Source organism: Leptonychotes weddellii, chromosome 4, assembly GCF_054177405.1.
Source record: "Leptonychotes weddellii isolate Sample4059 chromosome 4, ASM5417740v2, whole genome shotgun sequence".
NCBI lineage: Eukaryota > Metazoa > Chordata > Mammalia > Carnivora > Phocidae > Leptonychotes > Leptonychotes weddellii.
Genome location: NC_138372.1, coordinates 95,848,690 through 95,864,990, shown reverse-complemented (window position 1 = coordinate 95,864,990; position 16,301 = coordinate 95,848,690). Strand labels below are relative to the sequence as shown.

The 16,301-nt window shown below is 45.7% G+C and overlaps 1 protein-coding gene and 1 long non-coding RNA gene across 9 annotated transcripts in view; one reads left to right on the top strand and one right to left on the bottom strand.

Moving 5' to 3' along the window:
• Window positions 1-1,188, bottom strand: part of LOC115944874 (uncharacterized) — a 75,664-nt gene extending 74,476 nt beyond the window's left edge. For all 4 annotated transcript variants that reach the window (XR_014144150.1, XR_014144152.1, XR_014144151.1 and 1 more), the window contains exon 1: window positions 1,051-1,188. This is a non-coding gene — a long non-coding RNA (uncharacterized LOC115944874). The remainder of the gene's footprint in view (window positions 1-1,050) is intronic.
• Window positions 1,189-1,457: 269 nt separating this feature from the next.
• The window catches only part of LOC115944872 (acyl-coenzyme A thioesterase THEM4), a 41,421-nt gene continuing 26,577 nt past the window's right edge, over window positions 1,458-16,301 (top strand). For all 5 annotated transcript variants that reach the window (XM_081815969.1, XM_081815967.1, XM_081815970.1 and 2 more), the window contains exons 1-2: window positions 1,458-1,579; window positions 9,228-9,411. In XM_081815969.1, the coding sequence (XP_081672095.1) occupies window positions 1,481-1,579; window positions 9,228-9,411 (283 nt within the window). In that variant the 5' untranslated portion in view covers window positions 1,458-1,480. The remainder of the gene's footprint in view (window positions 1,580-9,227; window positions 9,412-16,301) is intronic.

Below are 16,301 nucleotides of genomic sequence, written 5' to 3'. Positions count from 1 at the left end.
GAGGGGCAGAGGGAGAAGCAGACTCAGAGCTGGGCAGGGAGTCCAATGTGGGGCTCCATCCCAGGACCCTGAGATCTTGACCTGAGCTCAAGGCAGCCGCTTAAGTGACTGAGCCACTCAGGCCCCATGACATAATTTAAATTTTAATAATAGCAGTACTTAAGGACTGGCTAGCCAAATTCTTAATTATTTTTATTTGAGAGACAGAGAAAGAGCACAAGCGGGGCGGGGGAGAAGCAGAGGGAGAGGGAGAAGCAGGTCCCCACTGAGCAGCGAGCCCCATGCGGGGCTCCATCCAAGGACCCTGGGACCAGGACCCCAGCAGAAAGCAGACACCCAACCGACTGAGCTACCCAGAACCCACAAATTCTGAATTTTTAAGTCTTCTCCCATGAGCTTGTAGGGGCCAGCTCCAGCACACCACTGGCCTGGAACAGTTTCTTTTTCTTTCTTTTTTTTAAGATTTTATTTATTGGAGAGAGAGAGAGAGGGCGCGCGAGCGCGGGAGGGCACCGGAGAGCGCAAGCAGGGGGGAGGGGCCGAGGGAGAAGTAGGCTCCGCTGAGCAGGGAGCCCCAGGGGCAGGGCTGGATGCCAGGACCCCTCATGACCTGAGCTAAAGGCAGACGTTTAAAGGACTGAGCCGCCCAGGCGCCCCTGGGGGCAGTTTCCTGAGGGAAGTACAAGGTAACTTCTGGTTAACTTCTACTTCGTGACTCCCACTGAAAGGGAAGATCCTGTTGTGCACTTTTTAGTATTCTCAACAAACAGATGAAGAAAGAGAGGCCAAGTAAAGAGAGTCTCTACAAAGTGTTAGGTTGTGGAGGGGAGTTTGAGCTCAGGCCCGTCTCCAAAGCTAGAGATGAACACATCCTTCAAGTGCTCCTACGAGTTCTCTTTTTGAAAAACAGCATGATTTAGAGGACTTATAGCTCGGCCCGGGGCTTTAAGAGGGCGGGAGAGGAGGGGCAGCGGAAGAGGCAGAAAAGGAGCATTTTAAGCGTATAAATGCACTTAGGAGGCGGAAGGCTCTGTACAAATCAATACCAACCCGATCCCAGGGAAATGTCCGTGGCCTACAAGAAACAACGAGCGTGCGCGCTCCCACCTGCCCGAGGGCCTTTTGTCTTCTCCGGAAGGGACTTCATGGTTACACGCCCAGAATTCGGCTGCGCCGGCCGGGAGGACCGGGGGCGGGGGGCGCGGCAACCGCGGGCGAGCCGGGGCTCGTCCTCCCGACCTCCCCGCTTCCCGGGCCTCGCTCCCCTTCCCCTACAGCCGGCAGTGGCGGGGGGTGAGGTTACAGTAGTTGGGGCGGAGGATCTGGCGCGGGCACAAACTCTGTCGAGACCTAAGGCCTCCGCCCCGCCCGCCTCACGCCGCGCCCCCTGGGTCACGTGGCCCGTCGGTGACTGGGAAGAGCCGGCGAACCGGCGGACCCCGCAGCTGTGTCTGCCGGAGCCCTGCGCGCCCTCGGAGCCATGCTGCGGAGCTGCGCCTCACGACTGCGCACGCCCGGGGCCCTGCGCGGCAGGTTGGGAGGTGCGCCCCCGCCGGCGAGGGACTCGCGGCCGCCCCCTGTGAGTCCGGGAGCCGGGCGTCGGGAGCGGGCGGCTGGGCCAGGCTCTGTCTGGGGGGAGCCGGTGAGGATGGCCGCGCTGAACTGTAGATCCTCAACCCGCCGCAGAGTAAAAGCTAACGTCAGCGCCGAACGTCGGTGTTAGCGGGGTCGCTTTCAGTCCTGAGGTCCAAAGGCGGAGAGGGACAGGAAGGGGACACGGGCCTGAAGCAGCGTGCGGGATGCTGGTCTCTGGTCAGCAAGTCGGGGAATATCGCTGCGACTGAGACCAGTTGGGTCGTGGTTTGGGCAAGGTCACACACAGGCACGTGGTGGAGTTGGGGTCTGACCTAGGCAGTAACCGCTCCTGACCTTTACGGTAGTATGCTCGCGAGAAGAGCGGTGTCTCTTCCTAGGGTTTCACCCAGATCATCTCTGCCCAACGGATAACTGTACCACTTTCAACTTCAAAGGCTGTTGTAAGAGTAAAATGAGGTAACGTTGAACGCGCTGCCTGGCGTTAATACTAAATAAATAATGCTTGTTCTTATATCCCTATGTTTTGCTTCACTGAAGTATTCAATTATTATTAATTAAACCCCAACAATATGTAAGACATTGGTCTCTGATGATATAAAGATGAGTAAGAAAACCCTTTCTCTCAAGGAGCTCACAATCTAGTTGGGAAGAAAAGGATGAAATTGCAAAATTAAAACACTGTATGTTGTCATAAAGTTCTAAGGGAACCTAGAGGGAGGGAACAGGTCCCTACTGAGCAAGAACTGCAAGCTCTTAGACCTTTCTTTTTTTTTTTTTTTTTAAAGATTTTATTTATCCATTTGACAGAGAGCTAGCGAGAGCAGGAACACAAGCAGGGCGAGTGGGAGAGGGAGAAGCAGACTTCCCGCTGAGCAGACCTTTCTTTTAAAGAATAATGTGTGCAGACTGGTTATTAATCCTATACCACCTTTCACCTTGGAAAAGAAAACGTCCTGTGCTCCTCTCGCAACAACAAAGATAATTTGTTTCTTTAATTATATGTTGATGCCTTGTAATCTGTGTTGAGAATATTTAACAGTAGTACTTACAGGCTTTGTAAGTCGTTTTTTTTTGGTTCAGTAACTTAATCTTGAAATATATTAAAAAGGAGGCATAACTTTAGTTAACAAGTCCCACTTGAAAAATATATAACCAAAGATCAAGCCCTCTATAGAGGGCTAGAAAAGGTAATGATATCCCTAACATTTATCCCTCGGTACACAGTCTGTGCTGGGAATTTTTTTTTTTTTTAAGATTTTATTTATTCATTTGAGACACAGATACAGAGAGAGAGAGCATGAGCAGAGGGAGAAGGGAGAAGCAGGCTCCCCGCAGAGCCATGAGTCAGGCGGGGGCGGTGCGGTGGGGGGGAGCGGTGCTCTCCATCCAGGGAGCCGAAGGCAGACGCGTAACCATCTGAGCCACCCTGGCGCCCCTGTGCTGGGAATTTCCAAGTGCCCTTACATCAAGTATCTCTTAGTTCCTACCCTCTTGAACTGAAACTTTCATTATTTTTTTTCTCACAACATCAGTGTTCATCTGAGGTCCTAGGATCTACATGCCTCTTAACTAAAATTAGAGATCCAGGGGCACCTGGGTGACTCAGTCGTTAAGCATCTGCCTTTGGCTCAGGTCGTGTTCCCAGGGTCCTGGGATCGAGCCCCACATCGGGCTCCCTGCTCAGTGGGAAGCCTGCTTCTCCCTCTCCCACTCCCCCTGCTTGTATTCCCTCTCTCACTGTCTCTCTCTCTGTCAAATAAATAAAATCTCAAAAAAGAAAAAAAAAACTTAAAAAAATAAAATAAAATTATAGATCCACTCCTCCTCTTCCCCCTCCTAACACAAACAGTAACAAGAACCTCCTTTCTTCTTTCCACCCCAGTCTGCAAAGCTACAATTCTGGAATCATCCAAGGCTCTCCTATTTCTGTTTCCCTATGATCAGTCTCTCTCCACATCCCTTGATCCCAGTATCCCAAAAGTCTCTTAAATCTTTTTTTTTCTTCATTTCTTTCTGCCTAGTTCAGCTTCTTTTTTTGTTGTTAAAGATTTTATTTACTTATTTGACGGAGAAAGAGAGCACAAGCCCAGGAAGCAGCAGGCAGAGGGAGAGGGAGAAGCAGGCTCCCCACTGAACAGAGAGAGTCCCATGCAGGGCTCAATCCCAGAACCCTGGGATCATGACCTGAGCCGAAGGCAGTTGTTTAACTGACTGAGCCACCCAGGTGCCCCGTACCTAGTTCAGCTTCTAACCATATCTCATCTGGATCTTTGCAACAGTTTTAACTGCTTTCCCTGCGATTCCCCTCACCTTTCAATTCATCCTTTACACCAGAGCAAGGTTTCTAACACCTAAGTTCATGTTACTTCTTTGCTTAAAATTCCATAAGGCTCGCCATAGTGGAAAAAAGTATTTTATCATTCATATACCACCTTCATGGTTTTTTAAAGACTGCCTTTCTTTAATGAGTTTCATCCTAAGGAATAACATTTGTGAGATCACCAAGTGTGATGTGTTATTTATGTCCTTTGGTATTATGTATTTAAAAATACATATGCTGTAGGGGCGCCTGGGTGGCTCAGTTGGTTAAGCAACTGCCTTCGGCTCAGGTCATGATCCTGGAGTCCCAGGATCGAGTCCCGCATCAGGCTCCCTGCTCAGCAGGGAGTCTGCTTCTCCCTCTGACCCTCCCCCCTCTCATGCTCTCTCTATCTCATTCTCTCTCTCAAATAAAAAAAAAAAAAAAATACATATGCTGTAGTCCTTGTGCTACCTAAAATCATCTTTCATTTTGGTGTTTGGAAACTTTGACCTAGCAGATGAAATCTAAGCCCTGTGTTAAGGCCAAAGAGGCTCGATGGTGTGTTCCCCTTCTTTGCCATCCACATCTGGCTGCTACTCTCATTGCACCTTACGTCCATGAAGACTGAAATCCTGCAGTTCTTCCCCATCATGTCAAACAGTTGTGTCACCTCTCTGTGCCTTTGCTTGGTGTAGCCCTCCCATTCTCTCCTTAGTGAACTTTTTATCCTTTAGAAATCACTCCATCAGTCCTCATCTTTTTGAAGTTTTCCCTGAATGTCACTCCTGTGTCTTTTTGTACTTCTGTTACGGTATTTTTCACACCTGAGGCTGCCAGCACTTGAGGGCAGGGCCCAAGTCGTCTCTGTCTTAACCAGTTCCTGGCACAGAACCAGGCATATAGCAGATTTTAAAAAGTTCACTGCGTTTAAGCGAATCCCACACTTCAAAGTTAAAATCAGGTAGGAGAGCCCACAGCCAAGGGAGTCATTCTAGTTCCTAAAAGTCTTCAGTTATCTCTGGGGTGCCTGGGTGGCTCAGTCATTAGGCCTCTGCCTTCGGCTCAGGTCATGATCCCAAGTTCCTGGGATCGAGCCCCACATTGGGCTCCCTGCTCAGCGGGAAGTCTGCTTCTCCCTCTCCCATCCCCCTGTTTGTGTTCCCTCTCTCGCTGTGTCTCTCTCTGTCAAATAAATAAATAAAATCTTTAAACAAAAGTCTTCAATTATCTCTATCACCCTGGTCCATAAAAAGATGCTGGAACTGATCCATCCTAGTGTTGCCTATTTAAATAAGACCTATGGATGAGCCAAATCCTACACATTCTGTTCTACCTCTCAACTGGCATGTATTGCTCAGTGCATATTTATCTGTGACTACTTGTGTTTATTTCCAGAATTCATGTACTTTAAAAGCCACATGATTGAGACTGGATTCTAAGGAAGTAATCCAAAACAGAGAAAAGGCTATATTCATAATTTTCCAATGAACATTTTTATTTAGAGCAGCAAAAGATTAGAAACACTTTAAATGCCTAACTTAGGGGCGCCTGGGTGGCTCAGTCGTTAAGCGTCTACCTTCAGCTCAGGTCATGATCCCAGGGTCCTGGGATTGAGCCCCATATCAGGCTCCCCACTCCGTGGGAAGCCTGCTTCTCCCTCTCCCACTCCCCCTGCTTGTGTTCCCTCTCTCACTGTGTCTCTCTCTGTCAAATAAATAAATAAAATCTTTTTAAAAAAATGTTTAAAAAAAAAATAAATGTCTAACTTAACTGGTTAGGTAAATTATAGTAAATGAGTCTAAAGGACTATTTTTCTGCTGTTGAAAATGGTGATAATTGAGATTAAGGACATGAAAAAGTGGGCACTAAATAATTTTAAGTGGTGAGGCAGGAAGAAAAAATACATTTCTTACTGAAATTACAAGTGTATTAAGAAAGATTACATTTAGGGGCACCTGGGTGACTCAGTTGATTAAGCAACCAACTCTTGATTTCAGGTCAAGATCTCAGGGTCATGCTCTGTGTCAGGCTCCATGCTCAGCTCAGCGGACGGTCTGCTTGAGAGTCTCTCTCCCTCTTCCTTCCCATCTGCTCCTCCCCTGCCAGCAACCTGCTCTCTCTCCTAAATAAATGAGAGAAAAATCACATTTAAGATAAGTTGGTAGAAAGACATCAACATTTATCATTGTTTGCTTTTATTTTTGAGAGAGAGCGCGTTCTGATGAGCATGAGTGGGGGCAAGGGCAGAGGGAGCCTGCTTCAGCTGGATGGGATCATGACCTGAGCCAAAGACAGACACTTAGCCAACTCAGCCACCCAGGCACCCATAAATTGTTTTTTCCTTTCTTTCCCAAATTTTCTGAACTGGGTTCTAAAGAGAGAGCGAATCCAAAACCATAGGAAAAAAACAAAGGTACAAATCCTGGGTTAGGGAGTGGAGTAGTCTCGACCCTGCTCACATTTCCCCTCATGAAGTTGATACTTCGTCTGTTCAGTCAAGGAGTTGTTAATTCTGTGGAGTTTTTGAGACAGGCTGCCTATATTCTCAACCATCAGGCCAGAATCAGAGCCGGCCAGATCAGAGCCCGCCGAGGTGTCAGCATGTCAGTGGAAGGCTGGTTGGCTGGTTCTTCCATCACATCACAGCCTTGCTGTTTTTGTATCGGGGTGTGGTCCATGATGAGGGAGCAGAAGGATGGCTGAAGACGGAGCATAAACTGACACCCTGCAACCTCTCCCCCCCCCCCCACTCCTGGTGGGACATGGACATGTGTGACATTCTTCCAGGAATCTCCCAACTATCTTAATGTTAACGCCTTGGTAGAAGGGAAAAACAACCTTGACAATGGCAAGGCCTCCGGTATCTTGTAGGTCCTCTTTGGTATCTTGTAGGTCCTCTTTAGCACGTGAAAGTTCTTTTGAAACCTCCCTTTTTTCTTACCTCCCCCAACCCAGTAGTGTTTAATCAGCCACCCCTCACAACCGCAGTGCAGCAGCTCTTTCTGCTTACGGCTCCTGTCCCCGTGCTTTAATATAAAATCACCTTTTTGCACCATAGACGTCTCAAGAATTCTTTCTTAGCCATCGGCTTCGAACCCTAGTAACGTCTTTCCTACATCAGTCCAAGTGTTGTAGATACATTGAATCTGAATTAAAAGGGTGACTGGAAGTGGAATGCCATAGAGTTGATAGCTTCTGTGATCTTAAATATTCCAAGATTTCTGCTGAAGCCAAAAAAAAAAAAGATCCCTCCCCCCCAAAAAATTTTTTCCTTTCCAGTGCCTATGGCCATTTGCTTTGTCCTCCTTCTAAGTCACCCTTTGTCCCCCTCCAGGGTCTCTGCACCATTCCACTTGCTGCCTGGGCATGAGTGGTAGCATTGCTCAGTGCTGCAGAGAAATAGCATAGTAACCATGGCTTCCATGGTTCCATGGCTTCCAGGAAGCCATGGTTACTATGACACCAAGCACCTGCCCCCCCCCCCCAACTTCCTCCTCCTCTTTATATTCTCTTTCTTGGTAATTGGCTCTGTCACTCACCATGTTGCATAATTCAGAAACCTGGGGTTGGTGTTTGTATTTTTACTCTTCCCTTACTCTTTATCTGCTTCATACAGTCATAATTTTCACTTGGGTTACCTCTAAAAGCCTCGACACAGGGTCCTCACATCCAGTGTTGTCCCTCCCACTATCTTTCTTATGATGGTCAGATCAGATCTTGTCATTTCCCTATTGAAATCCCTCTGGGAACAACTGCAGATACAGACCGGTTCAGGCCAACTAGCTTAGTATGGAAGTTCTCCCAGCCAAGCCCTTGTCTGCATCTCTGTAGCCATCTGCTCTTCCCCTTGCACTGAAACAAAGCCAAGCTTCTTTTAGGCCTTAGTTTCATCATCTGTAAAATGGGGATAATAATTAGTACCTACTTCATAAGTATTTCGTAAATGTGGTTATTATGAGGCCCCACAAAGCTGTCATGCCTCCTTGCTTTTGCATATGCCTACAATACCCTTTCTAGCTGGCTAATTTCTGCTTGTTCAATTGATGTGGGAAACAAAGAAGAAAAATTAGTAAATTTCCTTACTGCCTACAGCCCATTGACAAGTCCTTGAAACAGGCAAAGTGACATATTCCTCTAGGAACTCAGCTGCCTCCATGTTAATACTTTGCTGAGGGCAAAAGGCAATCTTAGCCTGCCCCCCTGGATCCTGTAAGTCTACTTTAACATCTAAAAATTCCGTTGGGGGGCGCCTGGGTGGCTCAGTCGTTAAGCGTCTGCCTTCGGCTCAGGTCATGATCCCAGGGTCCTGGGATCGAGCCCCACATCGGGCTCCCTGCTCGGCAGGAAGCCTGCTTCTCCCTCTCCCACTCCCCCTGCTTGTGTTCCTGCTCTCGCTGTCTCTCTCTCTGTCAAATAAATAAAATCTTTAAAAAATAAATAAATAAATAAATAAATAAATAAATAAATAAAAATTAAAAAAATAAAAATTCCGTTGGAAACTTCCTTTATCTCTACCCCCACCAGATACATGTTGGCAATCATCCCCCAAGCATATGACCCACGGATATACATCTGAAGGGTCTCGTGACTCAGGTTTTATTAGACAGTAATAAATGACCTTTTCCCAGCAATAGCTAGCCCCCTCAAGATCCTGGAAACCTTGATTCCAAAATTCCTTAGAGACTTACCTATTCCTACCCCCTTCCCAATTTGAAGGTATATAATCACCACCCCTCACGACTCCACTGAAGCTCTTTCCGCCCATGGTCCTGTTCCCGTGCTCTAATAAAACCACTTTTTGCACTGGAGACGGCTCAAGAATTCTTTCCTGGCCATTGGCTTCGAACCCTAACATCTTCCCTACATCAAAATCAAGATTCAGGTCAAAGAACTCCTCCCTGAACCCCACCCCACCCCCCATCTGAATTAAACACCTCTCCCCTGTGCTCTGGCTCCTGCATACCCCACTGGTAACACTTTTTACATGGAGGAAAATGTGTGTCCTTCATCTGTTTATCTCCAGTTCCTGGCTCACCTGTGCTTGATTAAGGTGTTTTGTTTGGTTTTGTTTTAAAAGAAAGGAATCCACAGACCTGAGCTTAATGCTTCTCTGCTAGTAGCTAGTGGGGTGACACTGAGCAATCACTTACCCTCTCTCTCAATCTCTCCTCCTCTCAAGGAGGTTGGATCAGCTGATTCTTAAAATGTGCTTCCACTCTGAAATGACCAACTTCTGGAAGAGGCAGCAAGATAGTCTCAGAAAATAGGAGAATATGTTACAAGATAGGGTTCACTCTCCATTCTTCTTTTTCTCCTCTCTTTCTTTTAGAGGTCGTTTTCTTCAGAGGTCATTTATGTGGACCATTCTCTCCCCAACCCCAGCTGGAGCAAGGACATGAGACTCCTTTTTGACCAGTTCATGAAGAAAACTGAAGATGGCTCTTGGAAACGTTTGCCTTCACATAAATCTGTATCTCCTCAAAGGACTGAAGAGGTCAAAACCTTTTTTCCTGGTAGGAACAACCACTCTCTCATAAAGAATATTTAAATGTCAAATATAAAACAAAATATTGAGGCATTGGTTACTATGTGGAAATGTTGGGGCCTGGAGCCAATGGCCAGGAAAGAATTCTCGAGATGTCTTTGCAAAAAGGTGGTTTTATTAAAGCACGGGGACAGGACCCTTGGGCAGAGGTGGTTTTATTAAAGCACTGGGACAGGACCTTTGGGCCGAAAGAGCTGCACTGATTATACACTTTGGGGTTGGGGGAGAAGACCAAGGGAAGTTTCCAAAAGTCTTTCATATGCTACAGAAGACTCACTGGATCCTGGAAGCCTGGCTATTGTCAAGCTAAAGTTGTTTTTCCCTCTAGCAAAACATTAACATTAAGACCCTTGGGAGTTACCTGGAGGAATGTCCTGCTCTGTCTGCCTCAAGTATTTGTCACTTGGCTGCAGGATATGAGGAAATTATTTTTAACTACATTTCCTTCTGCCTTTATTCCCCACATCAGTTACCACTTGAAGAGGGAAGGATGTAAGTAATGCAGGGGTTTCTGTACTCTCTATTGTTTTTGTTTGTTTGTTTTTTAAGTAGGCTCCACGCCCAACACGTCTGCTGTTCCTCAAAATAATCTTGATGCCAAAGAGCCGTATTTTGGGTTGATGAATTTGCTGTCGTTCATTCCCGTCTTTGAAGCTTCCCCAAGAAGTTTCATGTCTTTGAATGAGTCTGTTAGTCCTGAGAATACATTAGTTAAACAGTTGTGTCTCATTTTAGGAGGTGGTATTTATTGCAGGGGGGCTCTACATGGCATGAGCAGTCACCTATTTAATAAGAGGCGTTTTTTTATGGAAACAAAAGAAAAAGGTTAATAGTTGGAACAAACCGTAAACTCTGTTTTTGAGTCCAGAGGACAGTCAAGATTTCTAGATGTTGGGCTCAGAGCATCTCAGATGGAGTGAGGGCCCTGCCAAAAAACCAAATTCATCCGAGCAAATTTGAAGATCTAATTGGCTTTATTGAATGATTCATGAATCGGGCAGCATCCCATCTGGCAAGTAGAAAGGGGCTCCCAAGAGTTGTACAAAATGGAAGGTTTTTATAAAAAGGAGGGTGGGGCAAGGAGTTAATGGCAAAAGAAAAGAAAGGATTCCAGGCAAGGTCACTATCACTTGGGGGAAAGGGCAGGGGGTCTTATCATGCAGATGACCTCATTTGCCTTTGGGGATAGAGAGGACCTAGGTAACAGATTACCTCATTGATGATGACCAGAAAATTCCAGCCTGACTCAGTTAAAACATTTCTGGGGGAGGCTGACACTGCAGTTAGGTTAGATATTAAACCCCAGTTTGGGGGCGCCTGGGTGGCTCAGATGGTTAAGCGGCTGCTTTCCAGTCAGGGCTCCCTGCTCAGTGGGGAGCCTGCTTCTCCCTCTGCCTGCTGCTCCCCCTGCTTGTGCTCTCTCGCTCTCTGTCAAATAAATATAAATAAACCCCAGTTTGGTGACTTGGCCTAAGCGACACTGATGTGGGAAACAAAAGCAAAAGGAGAAATTAAGGCCAAAATTGTGACTTGTTTTACAAACAAATTAGTCTTAATTTGGCTCTTTCTGGAAATGAGAGTGATTACAGAGAGAAAAATATGTGTCAATAACCCATCTTAGCAGATGTTAAATTCTAGTTCTCATTGTCTTTGAATGTTTGTTGTTTGCCTAAGCTAGACAACTTGAGGTAAACTTCAGAGAAATTGCACAATAGCTCATGTATAGACATTCTTTGTGCTTGTCAGAGGTTCCTGGTGTCAAAGCAACCCGAGGCGCCCCTTGAATGAAATTGCTATGATCACCGCCCTGCCATTAAAGTCCCGGTAGGAGGGATGCTCGCATCCCCCAGCTTGCCCATCGAATTCTAGACTGTAAAATGGGTGCCAGCATGTGGACCGAGATACCATACCTTGCCTTGCCCTGAAGAACCCCCCATTTTTAACCCATGGAAAACATTAGGAAAGTTTTTACAAGGGGAAATTGCCCCTATAGTTTGTTGTAAGTGGAGGACATTGACGGAAGACAGTAGAGATAGAAATCCGTCATGGTCTAAGCGACATTCCAACACATGTAGTCTTTACAGCCAACTTCTCTAGGAAATTGTCCCAGTTGGGCTTTAATTCAGTTGGGTACTGGTTTCAGCCGGTTCCAAGTGGAAATCTCGTGGCCAGAGATCACTAGACCAGAGACGTGGAGAACATCACATTAAACCAGTGAGGAGGAAACCTCACGTGGGAGTCTTAAGATTGGCAGCCGTCCTGGTGACTTAGGTGGCTGTCCCTTGCCCAAAAAAGACAACTTTGTATAAGGACAGGAATAAAGAGAGGACATCAAGAAACTAAGTTTCTGGGTCTTACTACCATTCCGGCCAGGGTACTAACTTCCAGCCAAAAGGCATGCTTTCTCCTCCCCGTAGAGTGGCCCCAAGCTAGAGGATTGCAGCCTGAGCAGTTGACCTGAAAGTGTCCCAATAAGACCATACTCCATGGGGGCGCCTGGGTGGCTTAGATCGTTAAGTGTCTGCCTTAGGCTCAGGTCATGATCTCCAGGTCGTGGGATCAAGCCCCGCATCCGGCTCCCTGCTTGGCGGGGAGCCTGCTTCTCCCTCTCCCTCTACTGTTCCCCCTGCTCATGCTCTCTCTCTCTCTCTCTGTCTCAAATGAATAAACAAAAAATTCTTGAAAAAATAAATATTATTTAAAAAAAAAAAAAAGGACCATACTCCATGAAAATCCTCTGAAATGAGAGTAAAGGAAGAGAAGAGAAAGTACTCACCAAGTTTACAGAGAAGCTCAGAGTGCAGATGAAAAGACTGAGCCACACATTCAGGCGCCGAGTGATGTGGCAGTGTTGGAGTTGGGAGCCAACAGCCCAAAAAGAATTAACATCTTTGGTGCAAAAAGACGGTTTTATTAAAGGACAGGGGCAGGCAGAAAGAGCTGCACTGGGGTCATGAGGAGTGGCCCATTATATACTTTCAAGTTGGGAGGGGGTTAGGGATAGCATAAGTCTCTAAGGAATTTTGGAAGCATCGTTTCCAGGACCTTGAGGGGGCTAGCTATTGTTGGGAAAAGGTCATTTATTATTGTCTAATAAAACCTGAGTCATGAGACCCTTCAGATGTAGATTAGTGGGCCATATGCTTAGAGGATGATTGCTAACATGTATTTTGGGGTGGGGAGTAGAGATAAAGGAAGTTTCCAAAGGAATTTTTATGTGTTAGAGTAGACTCACAGGATCCTGGGGGTCAGGCTAAGATTGCCTTTTGCCCTCGGCAAAGTATTAACATAAAGGCAGCTGAGTTCCTAGAGGAATATGTCACTCTGCCCGTTTCAAGGACTTGTAGGCAGTAGGAAATTTAATTTCTTCTTTTGCCTTTGTTTCCCACATCAGGAGCTACTTCACAAAGTAATGGTCTCTTCTCCTGGGTGAGGAAGAGTTATGCCCCTTTGCTTCTAGTAAAGCGTTTTATAGGGTTTTTTTAAATTAGCTGATAGAGAGGAGCTTACTCTTTAACTTTGGGTGTATCACTTATATTGGGCGGTTGGTTTTTCCGCTGTCCTACCTAGGGTTGTGGAATAACCTACAGGGAGCATGTTAGAAGGTGGAGGATAGACAGTAAAGTATCCCCAAGCTAAGAAGGCACTTTGAGACCAGAAAACAAAGCAGGCCACTCCATAGAGTTTACATAGAGTTTTATTCAAGGTAACTTATTGACAGAGGGATTCAGGTGGAGAACAGTCCACAGTAGCTGCATAGTTAATTCTCCACGAAATCCAGACCTCAGTCCACAGATTGTATAGAGTGAGGGGAACACACAGATCACTGTAGTGAGATCAGAAGGCTTGCACTCACCTCAGAGGGCTTGCATGCACCTTATTTGACAGCTGGCCTTTAATTAGATCTTGTGGCACCACCTGTGCATCAGGAAAAACTGTTATCTCTAACAGATTCATGGGAGGCTAAAATAAGCCTCCCCTCCCCATCCTGGCCAGCATTTCTAAGGTATGTATATCATCTCCAAGGGGCCCAGAACATGTAGCCCCAAGAGAGGTTACTGAGCAAATGTGAACAAGACGGAGGGCCAAAGATGGGGTCAGTATTGTCAGCACAACGCTCCTACAGAACAATTTTAAGAATGTCCAGCTGATGTGGCTTTTATAGCCAGAGGGAGTGGGGTCTTGTGATTCTTTTTATGACCTGCTGACTTAAGAGTCAACCTAAAAACCAAAATGGCTTTACGTTGGTCAACTTCCCTCCTGAGCCTCCATTCCCTCCTTCCTCAGTTATGTAAAGGTCAAGTTGATGATTAGCTTGGGGTCAATCACAGGTGGGGGTCTTGCTGGTCTAGGCAGTCCTTATTGCTTGAGGGGGGTAGTTTTGGTTCCCTAGGCAGGATACTTTGCCTGGAGGGCTTTTTGCCTGAGTTATGAGCTGCAAAGAAGAACTTAATCAATTAGAAAGCTCGAGATCAAAACAGAGGTAGTTGAAAGCCATACTCGAGCAGTCTCATTCATTTTCCTGGTTTGCAGTTTGACTATCTCTGGTGATGTCATCAGGTGTGAACCTTCTGAATAGCCCAACTGCAACAGGTAAGAACGTTGTCCACACATGAGCTCTTACGAAATTTCTGTCAAGTTATCCAGTTTCAGTTTGCAGGGCTTCAGGAAAAGCAGTTTTGTTCTTAGTGATTCCAAGTCAGAAGGGTGGGAGAAAATTGGAAATGTTTGGAGAGTCATAGTCAGATATTTGAGGAAACTAGAAGAATTTAGGATCCAGGTCAGTTTGCAGATAGATAGCAACTTCAAAGAAAGCAAACAGCACTGGGATCTGATGTCCACAAAGGTGCTATTGAAACGTACTTTTTCTCTCTACAGTCATCCATTTGTATCAGAGATAATCACGATAAGACTAATTTGTTTGCAGAATGAATCTAGTCTCATTAAACATAGCCTTATTATTTACATAAGTACCACAAGAATAGTGACTGGCCACATGGGTTTTTTTGGGTTTGCTTTTCTTTTCTTTTCTTTCTTTTAAGATTTTATTTATTTATTTGAGTGAGAAAGAGTGTGAGTGAGCACAAGCAGGGGGAGCAGCAGAAGGAGAAGGAGACGCAGACTCCCCACTGAGCAGGGGGCTAGATCCCAGGACCCTGGTGAACTGAAGGCAGATGCTTCACCGACTGAGCCACCCAGGCGTCCCTGGGTTTGCTTTTCATAAGGAATCTCAGATTGGACTTATATTTTATTATTATTATTATATTTGCCAGAGAGCACACAAGCAGGGGGAGTGGCAGACAGAGGGAGAAGCAGGCTCCCTGCTGAGGAGGGATCCCGATGCGGGACTCAATCCAAGGTCTGGGATCATGATCTGAGCCAAAGGCAGCTGCTTAACCAACTGAGCCATCCAAGCGTCCCTCAGATTAGACTTTTAAAAGCCACTCAAGGCCAGAAACCAAGCCAAGGACTCACTGTCCTTGCCTGCAATACCTTTGAATTTGAGTGGATTCCTCTCTTCTCAGGGCCCCCAAAATATTCTGAACTTCTCAGGCTGCCAGGAAGTGACCGTCTTTACCCGCTGTAATGCCAGGAACCCAGTAAGCAAGATGCCAGGCAGTTTTCTGAAGGGGCTTTATTGGCTCCATAAAGTCAGCCTTAGTTCCATGAGGCTGTTTGGTCTTGTCTGTGTCTGTTACAAAGAACAGATTATCTGCAAATAAATATATTACTGTGAAAATAAGAATACTTAATAAGCATTTCCAAATTCTGATGAGATGAGGTAAGGAAAAAGATAAATGTTTCAGTTTTGCTTATCTTCATCAATTCGTTTAGTCCCTTGTAATTGATTCTTGTTTTGCTTGATCTTGGCAGTTTTGTGAATTGAGTTTTCCAGTAGAGTTATGGAAATTCTTACCCAGTTCAGTAGTATGATTACTTAAAGTTATCAGAAACCTGTGCATATAAGAGTCCTTTTCTTTTTTTTCTTTTTTAAAAGATTTTTATTTATTTATTTAATTGACACAGAGAGAGAGCATAAGCAGGGTGAACAGCAGGCAGAGGGAGAAGCAGGCTCCTGGCTGAGCAGGGAGTCCGATGTGGGGCTCGATCCCAGGACGCTGGGATCATGACCTGAGCTGAAGGCAGACACTTAACCGACTGAGCCACCCAGGGGCCCCAAGAGTCCTTTTCTTGAATCTCAGAAGACAAAGCACTTTTTTTGCAAAATCATCAGAGTAAAACTCTAAATGACAAAAAGACTTAAAAAATGGCCTTGGTTAAAGATCTGATGAGAGTTCATTCTAATGCAAATGACAAGGAACTGTGGTTATTTCTGTGGCACAGATTTTAAGATAACTAGAATTATGACTGATAACATTATACCAGGACACAGCAGATTGCTAGGAATTTTACACGATTTAAATAGTTAAGTATCTCTCCTTTAGAAGATGTACCAGGGAACATGCTGGGAAATCCCACAGTTAGTCTGAGTTCAAAAAAAAAAAGACCTGACTTAGACTTTGGTTAGGGGAAGTTTGTCAAATATCAAATGTTTTAGAACACCTTATTAAATAGGTCACTGTGAAACAAAAACTTCTGTGAATAGAGAAGACTCAGTTTCTTAAGTAATCAAAGACCTGCAAAAGACAACACGAAGCATAGGAAATGGTGTTGGTAAGATACAAAATCTTTGCTTTCTAGGCAGGTTGCTTAAAAGGTAAAAAACAGGGTGCCTGGGTGGCTCAGTTGGTTAAGCGACTGCCTTCAGCTCAGGTCATGATCCTGGAGTCCCTGGATCGAGTCCCGCATCGGGCTCCCTGCTCGGCGGGGAGCCTGCTTCTCCCTCTGACCCTCCCC